The sequence below is a fragment of the Rhinopithecus bieti genome, unplaced genomic scaffold, assembly GCF_001698545.2.
Source record: "Rhinopithecus bieti isolate Rb0 unplaced genomic scaffold, ASM169854v2 scaffold_15133, whole genome shotgun sequence".
NCBI classification, from domain to species: domain Eukaryota; kingdom Metazoa; phylum Chordata; class Mammalia; order Primates; family Cercopithecidae; genus Rhinopithecus; species Rhinopithecus bieti.
In genome coordinates this window covers 961,291-981,250 of record NW_016808815.1, presented here as the reverse complement: position 1 = coordinate 981,250, position 19,960 = coordinate 961,291, and the positions used below count along the sequence as shown (strand labels likewise).

The 19,960-nt window shown below is 39.9% G+C and overlaps 2 protein-coding genes across 2 annotated transcripts in view; one reads left to right on the top strand and one right to left on the bottom strand.

The window, feature by feature from the left end:
• Window positions 1-4,745, bottom strand: part of SCYL2 (SCY1 like pseudokinase 2) — a 72,476-nt gene extending 67,731 nt beyond the window's left edge. The window contains exon 1 of the mRNA XM_017887241.1: window positions 4,491-4,745. The gene's annotated coding sequence lies outside the window, so the exon portion shown is untranslated. The remainder of the gene's footprint in view (window positions 1-4,490) is intronic.
• DEPDC4 (DEP domain containing 4) overlaps window positions 4,736-19,960 on the top strand; it is an 18,640-nt gene continuing 3,415 nt past the window's right edge. Inside the window, 11 exon segments of the mRNA XM_017887239.1 lie at window positions 4,736-4,971; window positions 8,131-8,487; window positions 8,490-8,544; window positions 9,612-9,757; window positions 10,248-10,286; window positions 15,455-15,558; window positions 15,561-15,655; window positions 17,947-18,170; window positions 19,120-19,221; window positions 19,224-19,280; window positions 19,352-19,555. Of these exon segments, the coding sequence (XP_017742728.1) occupies window positions 4,815-4,971; window positions 8,131-8,487; window positions 8,490-8,544; window positions 9,612-9,757; window positions 10,248-10,286; window positions 15,455-15,558; window positions 15,561-15,655; window positions 17,947-18,170; window positions 19,120-19,221; window positions 19,224-19,280; window positions 19,352-19,555 (1,540 nt within the window). The 5' untranslated portion in view covers window positions 4,736-4,814.

Sequence of the window (19,960 nt, the reverse complement as noted above, 5' to 3'; positions counted from 1 at the left end):
TCCTCTCCAACACCTGTTGTTTCCTGACTTTTTAATGATTGCCATTCTAACTGGTGTGATAACATGAATGCAAACAGTCCTATACTTCCCCAGGAATATATTTTTAATTTTGTCCCCAGCTTCCCAAGCTTACAATCCCAAGAATAAAATATTAAAAAGCAGAATGAGCTTCCATTCTTGTTGAAGTCACTGCAGTGCAAATAAAAAACTTATTGTAATTACATCTGGCAATGAAGTTACATTTAATAACTTTCAGTCTCATGGCACCTAGCAGAGACTAGACTTTCAAAAAGCACAAAATAATAGACACTGACTACAAAGAACAGCAATATAAAACAAAGAAACTCAAAATAGTTTGCTTTATCCCTTAAAGGGGCACAAAGGTCTGAGACTTGTATGTAAATGCCTGAAAATAAGAGAATACCATTTATATAATCATTTATAGTTATTCAATGAATTTTGTAATTCTAAATAAAATTACATTCAGAAGACATGAAATATGGTTAAATGCTTCACAAAATCTGGGGGAAAAAAATGTGTGCTTATACTCCCACATGCAGTACTTACCTGTTTGTATTTAAAGAAAGATGATCTTAAGACATATTCTCTCACTTTTTTTTTTTTTAGCTGCTCTGAAAGGAGCAGGGTTAACCTTAAGGCCAGAGTCGGCCTTAAGATGTATTCTTGAAATATTCGTTTCTGTTTGTGGGAGCACTCAGAGATTACTAGAAGTTTTTAAAAAGAAAGTTTTCAAAAAATGGATAATGCTCTTCTTTGTTCTATACAGAAATCATGTTTAATCTTATTCAGAACAAAGATTAAACCAGCTGGGTACAATCATTCTCTTTACAAATATAAAAAGTATCTAATTATCAGACACAGTTGAGCCAGAACAGATTACTGAAGACAAGCCTGATTTTAAAAACGAACATAAAAAACTGAAGAGACTCAGCAATGTACAGCCAAGTTAGTATACAAATTATTGGGTACCTACTAGGTGAAAAGCACTATGCTTTTCACCATGGGTGAAAGCGTTGGGAGAAATAAGAAGTAAAACATTCAGTTTCTGTCATTGGTCACAAATTTTAAGACCACTGTACAATAAGATTTAAAAAGCAACATGAGGCCAAGTACAGTGGCTCACGCCTATAATCCTAGCACTTTGGGAGGCCAAGGCAGGAGTATCACTTGAGCTCAGGAGTTTGAGACCAGCCTGGGCAACATAGTGAAACCCTGTCTCTATGTAAATAAAAATATTAAAAAAAAAAAAAGCAACATGAAATTTCAGGCAACATATGCTTAAATATCAAATTAGTAATTTAAATAATAAGTAAGATCTGAGGAAAAATTACATCCAAGTTTTTTGAAGCTATTTCCAGTCCATGTAATTAGTGAACTATAGTTTTTACAACAAGAAGTTAATCAGATTCTTGAAATTATTGTAAATTTTTTTAAAGCAGTAGCAGAGGGGTGACAGTTTATCTCTATGCAGGCTTCCAGCTAGAGAAGAGGAAAAAGGAATAACTGGGTAGGAAATTAGACTAAATGATTATTTCCTTAAAGTCTACAGTACTTCCTTAATTTAAGAAAGCATAAAATCTCAGCCCTGCACGGTGGCTCACGCCTGTAATCCCAGCACTTTGGGAGGCCGAGGCGGATAGATCACAAGGTCAGGAGATCAAGACCATCCTGGCTAACACGGTGAAACCCTGTCTCTAATTAAAATACAAAAAAATTAGCCGGGCATGGTGGCGGGCGCCTGTAGTCCCAGCTACTCGGGAGGCTGAGGCAAGAGAATGGCGTGAACCAAGGAGGTGGAGGTTGCAGTGAGCCGAGATCATGCCACTGCACTCCAGCCTGGGCGACAGAGCGAGACTCTGTCTCAAAAAAAAAAAAAAGTATAAAATCTCAAATACAATGTATGAAAATAAACTCATAAAACACAAGTACTGTCTAAGACAGTGGTTTTCAAATTCTGATGAACATCTAAATAACCTGGATAACTTCTTAAACCATATAGATATGTAGTATCTCAAACCTTTGGAATCGGAACCTATAAAGATGAAGTGTATCTGTATCCTGAGAAAGCTCCCCAAATGATTCTGATGAACAGCAAAGTGTTAAAATTAAGTTAAATAGTTAAGTACACACTCTTCAGTGGTAAGGAAATCTGAGTTCAAATGCCAATTCTAATATTTACTAGAGCCATGACCAACTAACTACCCACCCTAACACTATTTCTAATCTATAAAAAGGGGAAAAGCTAGCTGTACCTCAAGTGATTGTTATAAGGATTAACGGTGATGATGAGGTAAATGTTTAGTACAATTACTGGCACATTCAGTAAGCATTAAATGAATTCATTCATTTAACAAACATTAAGCACTTACACATCAGGAGATGACGAAGGTCTAATTAATTTATTAAGTATTAATAAACATGGCAACTCTTCAATGGTGTGGTAAGAACATATAATCAGGAGAATCTATTCTAATCAGGAAAGTCTTCCCTGAAGTGAGCTGAATGATGAATAGGCATAATTGGCTAAAAAAAAAAAAAAAAAGGAAGGGCATTTCCAAGCAGAGGAAGTAGCATAACCAAAGCCACATACTTGAAGCAGGAGAACTGGAAAGACAGAGTGACTAGGGGAGAAAGGGAATGTCAGAAAGCACAGTGGAGATGAGATTGGAAAGGGGACCGACTGTGCAAGGGCTTGTAGGGCATGTTATTGTGTTCGATTTACTTAAAAATAGTGAGAAGCCACTGAAAGATTTTAAACACAAAGACAATGTTGTTAGGCGTACATTTTGAAAAAGTCACTAAGTCTGGTGTGGAAAACTACAGGAGACCACAGTAGATGTAAGCAGACCATAATCAGGAGGCTACGGAAGTAGTCAAGATGAGAGATGGTGGTGGCTTGGAACAGGAGGACTACTGTTACAGACGAAAGAGTAGACAAGAGTCAAGAGATATTCAAGAAGCAAAATCAACAGGACTTCATGAGAGACTGAGTATGAGGCATGAGAGAGGAATTGTCAAACTTCAACTTCTATAGAAAAGAATGGATAGTGATGCTACCCACGGAGTTAAACACAGTAAGAGGAGTTATTTTTCTTCTTGGGGTGAGGGAAGGGAGGTATATCATGAATTTCAAACATGTGAGTATGAGTAGTTATTCCCAGTAACAGGGTTGATCTGTAAGGAAGTATTCCATAGTACAGAAGTACAATGTGCCTGTATATATTTTATTGGGTATTTATGAATCTTAGCGACAAAATAGGTTTCTGCATGTGAGTAATGTAAATCTAAAGAGAATGAAGGCCCTCACCTTAGGTTCCCTTCCTTTACACAATCCCCCAAAAGCATTCTTTAAGATTACAGTTTAATGTTGCCTCAAGAAGTAATTTATATACTCAGCTGATTTCATTTTAAATATTTTAAAATATTTGTGCTAAAGAATAAGACAGCAAACTAAACAACAACAACAGACCTGCAAAGTCCAAAAGGAATCTTCAAGCATCTGACTTTCAAGCCATCACCAGAACATGATGGGGTTTTACAGTGACAGGCTGATTTGGAGCATTTTTGCTAAACTATTTATTTTTCAGAACGGAGACATGCTACTTAGAAAACTCACTCATAGAATCCAATGTTTTTTAAAAGTGTCATCAGAAGTAATTCCTGAGTTTGACGTACTAAAAAACAGTTGACATCTTCCAATGAAGTCACTACAGGCATATAGCGCTTTTAAGCGGCTTGTCTGGAGCCTCCTCGAGTGCCTTAGACGGTGGATTTGATAATATGGTCTCCTTAATTACGGATCACAGGTATGTGCTCAGAGTCCAAGAAGGTTTTGCAAGCTTTATCGGTCTAAACCTTCCTCCATCCGTTCTCTCCCGCTTAGAAAAACAAGACTGCAGGAGTAACCAGTGGGGTTTTTTGTCTTAACAAAACACCTGCCCCACCCACCTCACACACAATAACCTTCCATTCCAGAACTAAAGCTACTGTCAGAGAAGGACTGCGGGCGGCAGGGCCCCGGCTGGTGACCCAAGCTACCGGATTCCGGACCTCAGAACTGAGGGGAGCTCTCTCACTCGGTCCTAGAGTAGCGTCCAATGTCCCCAAAAGGTACCACGTTCACCACCGAAACCCGAGCTCCCCAGCCGGCATGGGGGACTCTCCCTCCGGCAGCTGACTCCGATCCCCGGTCTCCCGTCGCCTCAAGGCCTCTTCCGAGGACTCGGCCCTCTCGGATCAGCTCCCCGGAGCTCGCTGCTCGCCCAGCCCTGCTTTGCGCGGGCGCCGACCGCCGATCGCCCGGTCGGCCGCCTGCAGGCCCGTCACCAGGCAACATTCACCAGCCCAGGCGGCCCTGGGAGGCCTACCCCGGGCGCGAGTCCTCCATTCCCTCCTCGCCGGCCCCGGGAGCCCAGGCGAGAGCGCGGCGGGTGAAGGAGGTCGCTCGGTGCCGGCGGCCGGTCACTTACCTCTTCCTTCTCCTTCCAGGAGGGGCGGTGCTGGGGCTCTTCCCCCCGCCCCCCTAACAAACGCCGCCTGGCTGTTCTTGCTTTGCCTTGGTGCCTGGCCGCTGACTCCGGCTTTACTCCATATCCTCCGCCGCCCCCGCGGTCGCAAACGTTGGAGCTGGAGGAGGGAAGGGGGTGAGGAGGGGAGGGACTGGGGACGAAGAGTAAGGGAGGGGAAAAGACTAAAAGACCTGCTGGCCGGGGCATGACGTCACTTCCTGCTGGTTCGGAAGAGGCGGAGCCAGGACTTCTCTCCGCCCCCGGGTGTCAGTTGGGGGCGGGGCTATGGTGCCGGAGGAGGAACCAACACGCGGGCTTATGGCGGTTCTTTTGACTCCGCGGTTCCGTAGACTTGGCCGTCAGAACGAGCTTCCGGGCCCAGGGGTGAACGGGCCAATTTCCATGAACCGTAGAGGTGGCTTCTGCCGGAAAAGGAGGACATGCAGCCCTGTATATCCTGGTTAAAGGTGTAGTGAAGGTGGAGAGGGGAGCTGAGGGGAGCGGGCGGCTGGGACTCTGCTCCTCATCGGTCCAGGCCCCGCCCATTTCCTAGCCCGCCCACTTCGTGATCTCCCAGGCACTGGACTGGGGACCCAGGACTGAGGCTTTTAGGGGTTACTCTGGTGAAGTGCCCTTGGAGCATGCAGGAAAGCATTTTTTCCCAAACTTTAATATACATACGAATCCCTAGGATCTTGTGAAAATGCAGATTCTGATTGAGGAGTAGGGTCTGATAATCTGCGTTTCTAATACATGTCCACATGGCACCAATGTTGCTGGTCCCTAGGCTACACTTAGAGCAACAAGGGGTTAAAGTACTAGAGGGCAAGTTCCTTGAGCTAGAGGAGTGATTTCTTTAATCTAGCCTACTTGTTTAATGAAGGTTAGAGAGGTAGACTGTCCATGGAAAACAGCTAGGCTCCACCGCTCCATCTTCAGCCAACCCCTTCGAGTAGCTCCTGCCCAACTCCGCCCATCACTTTCTGGCCTCCCCTCCTCAGTCTCCGCTCTGCCTACAATGTCTGGGGATAAGATTTCTGGAGTGATTAGACGAGTGACTTCTGTTACAGAAGGAATTTGAGGGTGGTGGATTTTTATTTGTCATTTTATCGTAAACATACGTGTAGTTGGGCATACCTTTTGCGGTTATACGTAGTCGGAGAAGAGAGCTTAAATTCTTGGATTCTACCCACTTCCCCTGCAAATCTAGAAAACATTCTAGATGTTCTAAGTTATTCCCTTATCATTCTTTAAATGTTTTAATTAAAATTTTACTGGGGTAGGGAAGAATGAAGAATGACTACGAACTATAGGTTTCTTTGTGGAATGATGCAATGGTCTGACATTAGATAATAGTGATGGCTGCACAACTTTGTGAATGTACTAGAAAACACTGAATTGTGCACTTTAAAAGGGTGAATTTTATGGCATGTGAACTGTATCTCAGTAGTTTTTACTGTCTCCAGTTAATTAAAAAATGAATTTATATGTGCCCGTTATAACAAGTCAGAAACATAGAATAAAAAATGATGTTAACTTGACTGGGCTCAAATGAAAAACATATATTAAAAAATGAACATCCTCTTTCATCAGCCACCATTACAATCCTTCTTCCCCAAGGTTACTCGTTTGAAGTTTATTCTTCCAGTTCTTTCTATTTATTTACATACATTTTTACGCAGGTTGGGAATTCATTTTTACCTAAGTAGGATAATAATATACAAGTTGTTCTGCTCAGCTCATTTTAAAAAAAATTTTGTTTTGGGTTTTTATTTTTCCCTTCTTAATGAGATCCTTGCACACTATAAACATAGCTCTACTTCATTCATTCTAATGGCTGGCTACTATTCTATAGTAAGGGTATACCATAATTTATTTAACTGTTTTTTTCAGGTAATAGACTGTTTTTTGTTTTTTGTTTTTCCGTTGCCCTGACTGAAGTGCAATGAAGTGATCTTGGCTCACTGCAACCTCCACCTCCCGGGTTCAAGCAGTTCTGCCTCAGCTTCCCAAGTAGCTGGGATTACAGGCACACGACACCATGCCCAGCTAAATTTTTTTGTGTTGTATTTTTAGTAGAGATAGGGTTTCCCCATGCTGGCCAGCGTGGTCTTGAACTCCTGACCTCCACCTGTCTCAGCCTCCCAAAGTGCTGGAATTACAGGCGTGAGCCACCGAGCCTGGCCAACTGTTTTTGTTTCTAATTGAGACAAGGTCTCAGTCTGTTGCCCAGACTGGAGTGCAGTGTCGAGGTCACAGCTCTCTGCAGCCTTGACCTCCCCGGCTCAAGTGATCCTCCCACCTCAGCCTCCTGAGCAGCTAGGACTATAGGAGCATGCCCCACTAATTTTTTGTATTTTTTATAGAGTCTCCCTGTGTTGCCCAAGCTGGTCTTGAAATCCTGAGCTCATGCAATCCTTCTGCTTCAGCCTCCCAAAGTGCTGGGATTACAGGCGTGAGCCACTGAACTGGCCAGTAATGGACATTTTATTGTTTTAGGTTTTCATTATTTCTCAGCAATTTTTTTTTTTCTTTTTGCCCAGAGAAGTGGGATTTCTGTTATTTGGAGAATAAGTTCAGCATGTGATAAGGACTGTTTTTTTTTTTTCATTGCACAATATGTCCATGTAAGATAAGGCACATCTTTATCTAAACCCCTTAATTGGGAGCAACAGTGGAAGTACTTTCTACAGCCCAGTATCTCTGCAATGTTTGGTAGTTTCATTTTATAATTTAGATATTTGGGTTATATTCAAGTATTCAACTCAAGTGGGTATGTGACCCTCTGTTTCATTTTTCAGCAAATGTTTTTTTTTGTTTTTGAGACAGAGTCTTGCTCTGTCACCAAGGCTGGAGTGCAGTGTCACAATTTCGGCTCACTGCAACCTCCACCTCCTGGGTTCAAGAGATTCTCCTGCCTCAGCCTCCCGAGTAACTGGGATTACAGGCGCACGCCACCACACTCGGCTAATTTTTGTATTTTTAGGAGAGGCGGAGTCTCACCATGTTGGCCAGGCTGGTCTGGAACTCCTGACCTCAGGTGATCTGCCTGCCTTGGCCTCCCAAAGTGCTGGGATTACAGGTATGAGCCACTATGCCAGGCCTCAGCAAACTTTTTAAACAGCTGGTTTAAACAAATAAAAAAAATTGATTATTTAGTTCCTTGCCTTGATCTCCCTAATGAAGAGTTTACCATTGTTCAAAAGGGCAAAAAGAAAAGGCAAAGAGTTTGGTGAAGCCACAACTCTGTAATAATCAATACTCAAATGTATTTGCATTACTTTTAAATGTGCCCTAAAATAACATTCTTGAAGATTAAGTATAGCTAGTAGTTAACCATGTAATAAGGGTATATAAATTCAGGTAATAATATATTTCACATCAGTAAAGCAAGTTCCTAGGTTTGCTCTGTTTTTATTGGCAGACCCACATGGTGCAACTGAGTAAATATACTATAGTTTATGTAAGATGTGAAATGACACATAAGAAGGATGTTAGCAGCAGATATGCCTTCAACAGGCATAAGGTTGTCAAAACTGAAAAGTTTGCATATTTTTGTATAATCTAGGTTTGTTAGAAATGTATATTTAATTTTTTTCAGGATGCTCTGGTCGTTTTCAAGCTACTCAGCTATGGGATGGTATTATTCACTCTCCTCAGGCCCAAGTGGAAATAAAAAGAAGGAGGCATCGTTTACGAACATATGAAGACCGTTTTACTGGTTCTGATGCTGTCGATGTGGTCTTAAGTCGTCTTATGCAAAATACATGCCTAAATAGCAGTGACATCTTTCGTCTTAAAGGAGTTCGTCTTTGCCGAGTTCTAATGAATCACAAAGTATTTGAACCAGTAGGAATGAAGAAGCTTTTCAAAAAAGAAAAGGAATTGGAATTTGAAGATTCCAACAATAGTCTCTACATGTTTCTAGGCAATAAATCATCTTACAATTGTTGCAAAAGACAAAGGATGCTGAGAATGAGTTCAATGGTGAAATAAAACCAAAAGAAACCTTGAAGTTAGTGTTACCTAAGATACTGTAATATATTTTATTTAGACCCTAGAAGAACTATCTCTGTTGCGCTAAACTCGAATATGTACTTTTTTTCAGAAGCCAATTTAAAAAAATCCATGTAAAAATTAATCCACTTACGCATCTCCTCTAAAACTGGAATGCTGCAATAGACTAGAATTAGATAATAGTGATGGCTGCACAAGTTTATGAATGTACTAGAAAACACTGAGTTATACACTTTAAAAGGGTGACTTTTGGTCAGGCAGGGTGGCCCACGCTGAGGTGAAATGGACAGGAATTCGAAACCAGCCTGGCCAATATAGCAAAACCTCGTTTCTACTAAAAATGCAAAACTTAGCGGGGTGTGGTGGCAAGTGCCTGTAATGCTAGCTGTTCAAGAGGCTGAGTGAGGCACGAGAATCGCTTGAGCTGGGGAGGTGGAGGTTGCAGTTAGCCAAGATTGTGCCACTGTACTCCAGCCAGGGCGACACAGTGAGCATCTGTCTCAAAAAAAAAGTGAATTGTATGGGATGTGAATTATATCTCGGTAGTTTTTACTGTTCCCAATATAGCAGCATCTGCTGCTGTAACCAAAAATATATTATTCCTTTTCCTTTACAACATTTTGTTTTCCTTAGAGCAAATACATTTTTGTTTTCTGTTTTGCTTAGTTGTTGAAGACATTATCACATAAATTTTCAGAATTTATACCAGGAAAACTATGTCTTCTAAGGAGTGGATATGCTTTCTAATTTTGAAAATGACTTAGCCAATGTATTAAAAGCCAAGGTTTTCTGGAAACTCAGATCAAAAACTTTCTATTCCATCATAACAACTATGTTAACCTTAGAATTAGCATATATGCTTTTCTTCTTTATTTAGAATTCTAATTTGTCCTCTTTTGGTGATAGTCTATTAAATGAATTATTTGCATCTTTTATTATAAGCTGCCTGAAATCCTTTTTGGCAATAGAGAATGTATGAATAAATTTTAATACATTAATTTAAATGTACATTTGAAATTTTGGTTCTGTGTATAATGAAAAAAGCCACATATTATTTTTTAACAGACCAGAATATGAAATGATTTCAAATCCTCTAGCACAAGAGATTGGTGAGGAAAGAATTGAGGAACTTACTCATACAATAAATGGAAATCCAGCTTTATGTCCAAATATCGCAGTTCAGAAACCTTTTCTCCGGCTTTCAAAAGAAGGTAATTTGTTTTCATTATTGTTTTCAGAACTTGGTAAGGAAGAACTAACTTCTTTTTAATAGGTTCTTATGAGCAGTTTCAAGGTCACAGCAAAATAGAGCAGAAAGTACAGTTCCCACATACCCCTTGCTTCCACTCACACACAACCTTCCCCATTATCAACATCCTGCACCCAAGTGGTGCCTTTGTTACAATCAATGAATCTACATTGATACATCATTATCACCCAAAGCCCATAGTTTACATTAAGGCTCAGTCTTGGTATTGTACATTCTATGGGTTTGTATAAATTTTTGATGACATATATCTGTCATTATAGTATCATACAGAATAGTTTCACTGCCCTAAAAATTCTCTGTGCTTCATCTACTCATTCCTCCCTTCTCTCTAACCTTAGGCAATCGCTAATTACTGTTTCCAAGAACTGACGTTTTAAATGTGATTTAAGTAGTGTATTAGTGTGTTGACTCCCTCCTTCTCTTCCCTGTAGGAGTTTTCTTCTACAGAGCAATTATGTCAGATAAGACAGGTGAGGCAATATACATCTAATAACACTTAATTCATTTTTTTACAATGACCATGACCAGATTAACTGGAGGTGCTATAGTCTGTACTGCAAGAGAAAACATACGGACTCACAACAGTCCTTAGTATTTTTACTGCAAAACCATCTTCTTATGAGTGTATCCTTTGTCCATTGTATAAACTCCTCCCAAACATCTTCCTACTCTTTCCCTTTCTCAGAACAAACTAGCTAGACTACCTATTGTACCACTCCTCTTTACTATTTACTTCATCTACTAATGTTTTTCTCCTTAAAATGCCACTAATGGCAGAAAAAAGCACCGTCGCCAGGGCAGTTAGGAGAGATATATACAAAATTCATTAATGGCCCTTTACTCCATTTGGTCAAACCATGACAGAAGCAAGACTAGTCATGACTTGCACGCTGGAGGAGTATGATTTATCAACAATAGTTAACATTGGCATGATAAAGGAAATACAGGGTGCCCAAAAAAAGGGTGTGGAATTGAGAAGAGGAACTAAAAGAGAATTCTTTTTTTTTTTTTTTTTTGAGACAGAGTCTCGCTCTGTTGCCCAGGCTGGAGTGCAGTGGTGTGATCTTGGCTCACTCCAACCTCCAAATGATTCTCCTGCCTCAACCTCTAGAGTAGCTGGAACTACAGGTGCCCGCCACCACACCCAGCTAATGTTTGTATTTTTAGTAGACACGGGGTTTCACCATGTTGGCCAGGCTGGTCTCGAACTCCTGACCTCAAGTGATCCACCCACCTCAGCCTCCCAAAGTGCTGGTATTACAGGGGTGAGCCACCTCGGCTGGCTATTGAGACAGTTTCGCCCTTTCACCCAGGCAGAAGTGCAGTGGTGTGATCTCGGCTCACTGCAAAATCTGCCTCACAGGTTCAAGCAATTCTTGTGCCTCCGCCTCCTGAGTAGTTGGAACTACAGGCATGTGCCACCATGCCTGGCTAATTATTTATTTATTTATTTATCTATTTGTTTATTTATTGTATTATTAGAAGAGATGAGGTTTCGTCATGTTGGCCAGGCTGTTCTTGAACTCCTGACCACAAGTGATCCACCCACCTTGGCCTCCCAAAGCGCTCGGATTACAGACGTGAGCCACCGTACCTGGTCGTAAGAGAACTCTGATGAACACTAATATTTAAAGGACAAGCAGGAGAGTCCCCCAACAGTACAGTTTTTATCTATTACAAATGAAAAAATAACTTTTCCCATTATTTTTTCTTGAGGTCACGACGTACCTCTAGAAATTCCGAACTAAAAGTGGATATGATTTATCAGTAAAGACCAGGGCACTGTGGCTCACGTCTGTAATCCCAGCACTTAGGGAAGCCAAGGCGGATGGATCACCTGAGGTCAGGAGTTCAAGACCAGCCTGGCCAACATGATGAAACCCCTATCTCTACTAAAAATACAAAAATTAACTGAGTGTCGTGATGTGTGCCCATTATCCCAGCTACTCTGGAGGCTGAGTCATGAGAATTGCTTGAACCCAGGAGGCAGAGGTTGCACTAAATGGAGATCGCACCTTTGCACTCCAGCCTGGGCAACAAAAGAGAAACTCTGTCTCCAAAAAAAAAAATCATAGGTAATAATAAGAATAATTTCCACTTATTTTGGACCTTTCTCTGTGGTAAGCAATTTGTTACGCATTTTATATTTGTTATCCATGATCTTACAGTAGCTTGTGAAGGGTAAAACTTGCATTTTATAGTTAGGGAAACAGAATCAGAAGCATCATGTTTGACAAAATAAAAAAAAAGACATAGGAGGGAACGAAAGCTGTCACTCTAATGTAGGTTTTAAAAGTATTATCCTTATCCTTTTATATAGGAACATAATGTAACCATTCAAATAGCTGTACCAGTTTTGTTACAAAAAAAATAGCAGTTCCTCGCCCTTTCATTCCCTACTCCCCAGACACAGCCATTTACAACTGGCGTCTCTAAATAGCATGCTTATATTGTTACTTTATGATTTTTCAGTTTTAGGCACATCCATTAATTTTCTAAAAGGGAAAATGGGGATTTGTGTCTCTTTCCCTCCTTGTATTTATCTTACAAATACTTCCGCATGCCCCCATCTTTTAATATAATTAGATTACTTTGATTAGAGCAATACAGCATGTTTACATTATTTTGTCCATAAGAGCTATTCAGAGTTGAAGTATGTAATAAACCATCTGTTGCTATAACCAAATATATATATTATTCCTTTTCCTTTACAACATTTTGTTTTCCTTAGACCAAATACATTTTTGTTTTCTGTTTTGCTTGGTTTTTTACATTCATACACATTTTCACCTACAAACGCTCCAACACTTATCCAAATCACCTGCTGGGATGCTCAGGTGATTGTATCAATTTCATCTTCTAGGGGAAATCCCCTTCACAAGATTTCTCATGTCTCAATCATGGGCTGGCTGCCCTCTATGCTAGGTGCATGGTTGTCATCCTGGCATCTCCCTTCACCATGATCATGGGGATTACCTTTGCCTCTCTGTTATATTGGATCTCCTATGTCCTGTCTTCTGTGCCTTTTCTTGTTTACTGCTCATTTTAGTGGCACACATTTTCTAGTAGTTTCCTGAGAAAGGGTACATGGAATATACCATGTGAAATTCTAAATATACCATGGAATTTTTTTTTTAAGACAGATTTTTGCTCTGTCGCCCAGGCTGGAGTGCAATGGTGTGATCTCGGCTCACTGCAGCCTCCGCCTCCTGGGTTCCAGTGATTCTCGTGCCTCAGCCTCCCAAATAGCTGGGATTACAGGCATACACCATGACACACAGCTAATTTTTATGTTTTTAGTAGAGACAGAGTTTCACTATGTTGGTCAGGCTGGTCTCAAACTCTTGGCCTCAAGCAATCTGCCCACCACAACCTCCCGAAGTGCTGGGATTACAGGCGTGAACCACCGCGCCTGGCCTGAGATGATTTTTTTGTTTGTATTTCTGAAATTTTCTTTATTCTAGTCTCTTATTTGACTGACAGAATTCTAGGCTGGAAATAATTTCTCAAATAATTTTAAAGGTATTTCCCCATTGCCTTCTAGCTTCTTGTATTGGTGTTGCAAAGCCTTGGCTGTGATATGAAGGAAAAAAAAAAGACTAAAGCCATTCTGATTAATGACACTTTGTATCTGATTTGTTCCGCATCTCCACCCCAAAACTTAAGAGTCTTCTCTTTGTCCCACGCTGTCTGAAATTCTAAAGTAATATACTTTAAGGTAAATCTGTTTTCTCTTACTGGGTTGTTGCAATTTAGAAATTTTTTTTTTTATTTCATTGGAGATTTTCCCCATTTCTCCATAACTCTACCTTCTCTGTTCTAATTCCAATCTCTTACTCAGATATTGGACCTTCTTAACTAGCCCTCTAATTTGTATATATTTTTCTCTCTTATTGTTCATATTTTGGGGATTTTTTTTGTTTTACCTACTAAGAAGTATCTTCAAATTTATCCTCCAGTTTTCTTATTGATACCTAAAAGCACTTTTCATTTTTTTCTTCTTTTTTTACTTTTTCCTAAAAGCACTTTTAAGTTCTCAGAATTTCCTTTCTTGTGACATCCTGTTTTTGTTTTATGGTTGCTTGTTTTGTTTACCTTTATATCCCTGGCACTTAGAACAGGAGTTTGAGACTGCAGTGAGCTATGATCATATTATAGCACTCCAGCCTGGATGACAGAGCAAGACCCTATCTATCTATCTATCTATCTATCTATCTATCTATCTATCTATCTATACATTTTAGAATTTCACATGAAATCTCCCATTTTTATACATTAATTTTCTTCAAAGTACTTTATAACCAAGCAAATCGTGGCTGTGGGCCAAATTTAGTCCACAGACCATTGGCTTGGGAGCTCTGCAGGAAACTTACTATATCATTGCTTTTGTAATTTTGTTAGATTAAAGGAAAACCAGGCTGGTCCAAGTGCAATGATATTTACAACTAATTGATTACAACCAGTTACAGATTTCTTTGTTCCTTCTCCACTTCCACTGCTTCACGTGACTAGCCTTAAAAAATAAAAAATAGGTCGGGCACAGTGGCTCACGCCTGTAATCTCAGCACTTTGGGAGGCCAAGGCAGGCAGATCACCTGAGGTCAGGAGTTCAAGACCAGCCTGACCAACATGGAGAAACCCTGTCTTTACTAAAAACATAAAATTAGCCGTGTGTGGTGGCGCATGCCTGTAATCCCAGCTCCTCAGTAGGCTGAGGCAGGAGAAATCGCCTGAACCCAGGAGGTGGAGGCTGTGGTGTGCCATTGCACTCCAGCCTGAGCAATAAGAGCAAAACTGCATCTCAAAAATAAATAAATAAATAAAAACAGGCCGGGTGCGGTGGCTCACACCTGTAATCCCAGCGCTTTGGGAGGCCAAGGCAGGTGGATCACTTGAGGTCAGAAGTTTGAGACCAGCCTGGCCAACATGATGAAACCCCATCTCTACTAATAATACAAAAATTAGTCTGGCGTGGTGGTGCACACCTGTAGTCCCAGCTACTCTGGAGGCTGAGGCAGGAGAATCACTTCAGCAGGGGAGGTAGAGGTTGCAGTGAGCCGAGACTGCACCACTGCATTCCAGCCTGGGCAGAGTGACGCTCTGTCTCAAAAAATAAGTAAATAAATAAAATAAAATAAAATAAAGGAAAACAAAGTATTAATTATGATGATGGTTAGGGTGGTGAAAAACTTAACAGGAACTTAACAGGAATGACTGGAAATCCAAGATAAAATTGGCCTAATACTGTATTTTAGTTTAAAAACAACGAACTACAATTATCTGTGTTACTATAAATACAAAGATAAATAATTAGTAATCTTATATTCTCTAAGATGTGTAATATAAGTTATAAGCATGACCAGTAGTTTTTTATTTTTGGAATATATCTTTATGATCAGCATAACAGAAAATAAAATTAATATGGCTCATAACTCTGATGTTTAAGATCAATCTTGAAAAATTGTAATATAACAAGTGTAAATTATCTAATCATTAAATTAACCCATTATATTACTACTGAACTAGTTTTGCTTTTGTATTATTTAGAAATAGAATTATTTTATAATATTGGTTGAATGTGTATGTTTTATTTGCCGATCTTGATCATTGCATTACTTTCCTTTTCAAGTTATACAAGATGTTTGGAAAGAACAAACATTATTATGTCTTATTTAATTGATTCACCTTCCATTCTTGGACAATATTTTGGAGCCTCCAGTTAAAATCTTCTATTAAAAGAGCCTCCACAAAATCTTCTATTAAACAAAGAGGAAGATCTTGTTACCGCTAATACTTGCCTAGACAGAGGACTTATTCCAAGTTTATGTCTACTGAATAAGTGACCGTTTTTATTGTCAAATAATTTATAAACAGTTTTTTTCACATATTTGCCCTTGTTATTTTAAAATGTGAGAAAATATTCATGTTATAAGCTGATACTATCTCTCTTTTATAAATTATCATTATGAATCCCCATTTGATCTAACAAAGCCATTGGTCATGACCTACAAGATCACTGGAAATCAGAGTGGTTTGGTTCAAGTGAATTCATTTATATGTCAGTCGTCTTCTCCCTGCACCATCCAAAATTCTGTCATTTCCATTTTATTATCCTAAATGATATAGCCATCCCAGTTTCTACCAGCTTATTTATCCCTGCCCTAGAAGAATCCGTAGTCTAGAAGGGGAGACATACACGAGAGAAAAAATTGTAATCTGATGAGATAAGCCCTATCATAAAATCAGCCTAATTTGTAGATAAGAGATTAAGGGAACCCTGAATGAGCCTCCTTTCCCGTTTACTCCCAACTCCAAGCTATTTCTCACTTCTGAATAAAGCAGCTGATGGAAACTATAGGCATTAGACCTTGAGTACTGTTGGGATTCCAGCAGGGAGAACTGATATAGTGCTTCCTCCTGTGTGAGCCAAACAAGAAAAGAAGATTAGACACCAAGGCTGAGGACCAGAAAACTTCAGATCTTGTGAAGAGATTAGGGATCAGAGACCTCTGGACCCACTTAGTCAACTGTGGTCCTGTTTGTACATGGCAGATTTCTCTTATTCGCAATAGGCCAAGAAAGACCCAAACAAAGGGCTGAGTCTTCCTGCCCTTGAGTCAGGGGTAGTATAGGGACACCTATATTTCTGCAGGTGCCTCTGCAGGGAACCCACAGGAGCCAGTCTGCCTTAAAAAGCTTCCAGGCAGAAGGGGCAGGTTATCTGTAAGAGAAAAGCAATCAAACTTTCATTAGTCTTTTCATCTGCAATACTAGGATCTAGAAGACAATCACACATATTAGGCAAGATGTACTGTTCATCTGTCAGGAGAAAAAAAAAAGAAAGAAGGAAGGAAGGGCCAAAGGGTCTGTGATCCCAGCAACTTGGGAGGCTAAGGTGAGAAGATTGCTTGAGGCCAGGAGTTCAAGGAAGACAACGTAGTGAGACCCTGTCTCTCTAAAAAAAAAAAAGATTTAATTAGCTAGGCATGACAGCACATGTCTGTAGTCTCAGCTGCCCAAGAAGCTGAAGTGAAAGGATCACATGAGCCCAGGAGTTGTAAGTTAGAGCGAGCTATGACTATGTCACCGCACTCTAGCTGGGTGACATAGCGAGACCCTGTGTCATATTTAAAAAAGAAGAAAGAGAGGGAAGGAGGGAGGGAGAAAGAAAGGAATGAAAGGAGAGAGGGAGGGAGGGAGGAAGGAAAGAAAGATATTTGAGGAATTCTAAGAGGATTATAAAGAATTCAGGCCAGGCACACTTGCCCACACCTATAATCCTAGCACTTTGGAAGCCCAAGGGAGATGGATCACTTGAGTCCAGAAGTTTGAGACCAGCCTGAGCAACCACAGCAAAACCCCATCTCTATAAAAAATACAAAAATTAGTCGGGCGTGATGGTGCACGCCTATAGTCCCAGCTACTCAGGAGGCTGAAGTGAGAGGATTGCTTGAGCCGGGAGGTGGAGGTTGTAGTGAGCTGAGATCATGCCACTGTACTCCAGCCTTGGCAACAGAGTAAGACTCTGCATCAAAAAAAAAAAAAAAAAAAAAGTCAAAAAAAGGGACATACCCTTAAGGGAAATTACAATAAATACTAACCTATCTTGGCAAGACCTGGGGATTGGGAGAGCAGCAGATATGGAAAAGGGAGAAATAAAGGCCTTCTAAAGGAGTCACTGGAGGGCAGGGGAGTGACAGGACCCTAAATTTCTTACCTTATTATGGAAACAATGTATGGTGGGGTAAATAGTACATCTAGGTTAGGGAAATATTTGATATCTTATTTTCAAATAATAATAGAACCATATGCATCTCATCGGAGCAGGAAAAGGGAGGGTAACTACTAACAAAATTAGAAATAAATAATAAAGCGTTCATTAAAAATTATTTTAACTTCTTGAAAATAAAGGTCCGTAAAAGGTATTCAGTAAGGAATACAGCCATTCCCTCTCATACAGTCCTTCACTCATCCAGCGAAATGTATTGAAATGCTTCTCCCAAAAAATAATTTCTTCTTTAGATTTATCTAGCTATAATAAGCTAATTTTTATCATGTTTTATCAAATAATGCTTTAGTTAAATGGAAATGTTAACCGTTGCTTTATTTTGGTTTGCATTTTCCCTCTAGGATCAATAACTGGCTTAATGCAGCAATTGAATGCTTAGAGTATTTCCCTGACCAGTTAGTAGTTACAGTTAGTCAGCAGTTACTGCAAAACAGAAATGAAGAGACAAGATTGAACAGTCAGAAGATACTCTTTGATGTCATAGCAAAATACTATGCTCAAGAGAGAGATTGCCTATTAACTGATGAGTATTTCGATATTCATTCAGGAATTATTGAACTTTTAGGTAAGACAGGATGTTTATACTTTAATTTTTAGTGTAATAAAATATTTTAAAATATACAAGTTGAAATAGAAAATTGTGTATACTATATGAGTATTACATTTTAATATTTTTCTTCTATGATATCAAGGTACTTCAGGAAGTCTTGCTTTACTTCACTACTATTGCCTACCTTGTAAATTCTATTAGCAAATGTAACTAATATAGTATAGTGCATAAATCTAAGGAATACATCACAGGGACATCACAGGGACATTCTAAGAAACGTGATATAGCCGGGCGCGGTAACTCACACCTGTAATCCCAGCATTTTGGGAGGCCGAGGCAGGGGTGAGTCACCTGAGGTCAGGAGTTTGAGATCAGCCTGGCCAACATGGTGAAACCCCGTCTCTACTAAAAATACCAAAAATTAGCCAGGTGTAGTGGCGGGCGCCTGTAGTTGCAGCTACTCTGGAGGCTGAGGCAGGAGAATGGCATGAACCCGGGAGGCAGAGCTTGTAGTGAGCCGAGATCGTGCCACTGCACTCCAGCCTGGGTGACAGAGCAAGACTCCGTCTCAAAACAAAAAACAAAAAAAGCATATGATATAGTATAAGGATTTAAGAACTGAGGTACCTAGAAATACTAACTTCTGAGTTATTAATGTGATGAACTTTCAGCAAAATAAAAAGTGAATGACATGTCATTTTTTAGCTATGTAAGTGGCCATATAATTTCATGTTAAAAACAAAATAATGTTCGATAATGCTGGATATAGCTACATTGCATATTACATAGAATTATATAGATAATTTCCTGTGTTTGAAATATTCCATAATAAAAAATTTTAATTGTAGAAAAGAACCTGCAAACCAATACAACATTGTAGCATTTTAATTGACTACTAAATAAATACTTACTGTACTCTCCATTTTCATCCTATGCTTTGTTTTCTTTGTAACCCATGTAACAGAAAATGAGAAAAGGGCAGAAGCACTTGAAGCAATACAACTATATCTAAGATTGCTGTTGCCGAACATTAGAGAAGAATTACGATGGCTACTTACTTTTATGGCGTGGCGTCAGAGCCCAATGCCTACAAGTTGCAAAAACAGGTGAAAAATTTTGCAATAAGTTTTACCCTTTTTTTGCTATTTTTTTCCTTTAAAAACCATTTATGCTAATGTTAATGTTTCTGTTTACAGATAATGATAATAAAACAGTGGTCCTGAAAACTCTTGCCAAATCAGTTTTGCAGACCAAATCATTATTAAAAGTGTGGGCAGAACAACTGGTCTGGTTTCTACTGGAGTACCACTCCGAGCTCTTCAAGGTATCTCTGGCATTTTGCCTGGGCACTTTTATTACTAAGCTACTTGTGTTAAGCAAAAAAGAAAATCATTCACTTAGTAAATAATTTACTAAGTACCTATAATGTGCAAAGTTTAAAGAAATGCTGACTCCCCACACCCATAAAAGAGAAGGAAGAAGACTTAAAACCATTTTGTTGGCTGGGCACAGTGGCTCATACTTGTAATCCCAGCACTTTGGGAGGCCGAGGCAGGTGGATCACTAGAGCCTAGGAGTTCGAGACCAGCCTGGGCAACACAGCAAAACCCCATCTATACAGAAAAATAACAGACCGAGCACAGTGGCTCTTGCCTGTAATCCCAGCATTTTGGGAGGCCCAGGTGGGTGGATCACCTGAGATCAGGAGTTCGAGACCAGCCTGGCCAACATGGCAGAACCCCGTCTCTACTAAAAATACAAAAATTAGCACTCCAGCCTGGTAAACAGAATAAGACTCTGTCTCA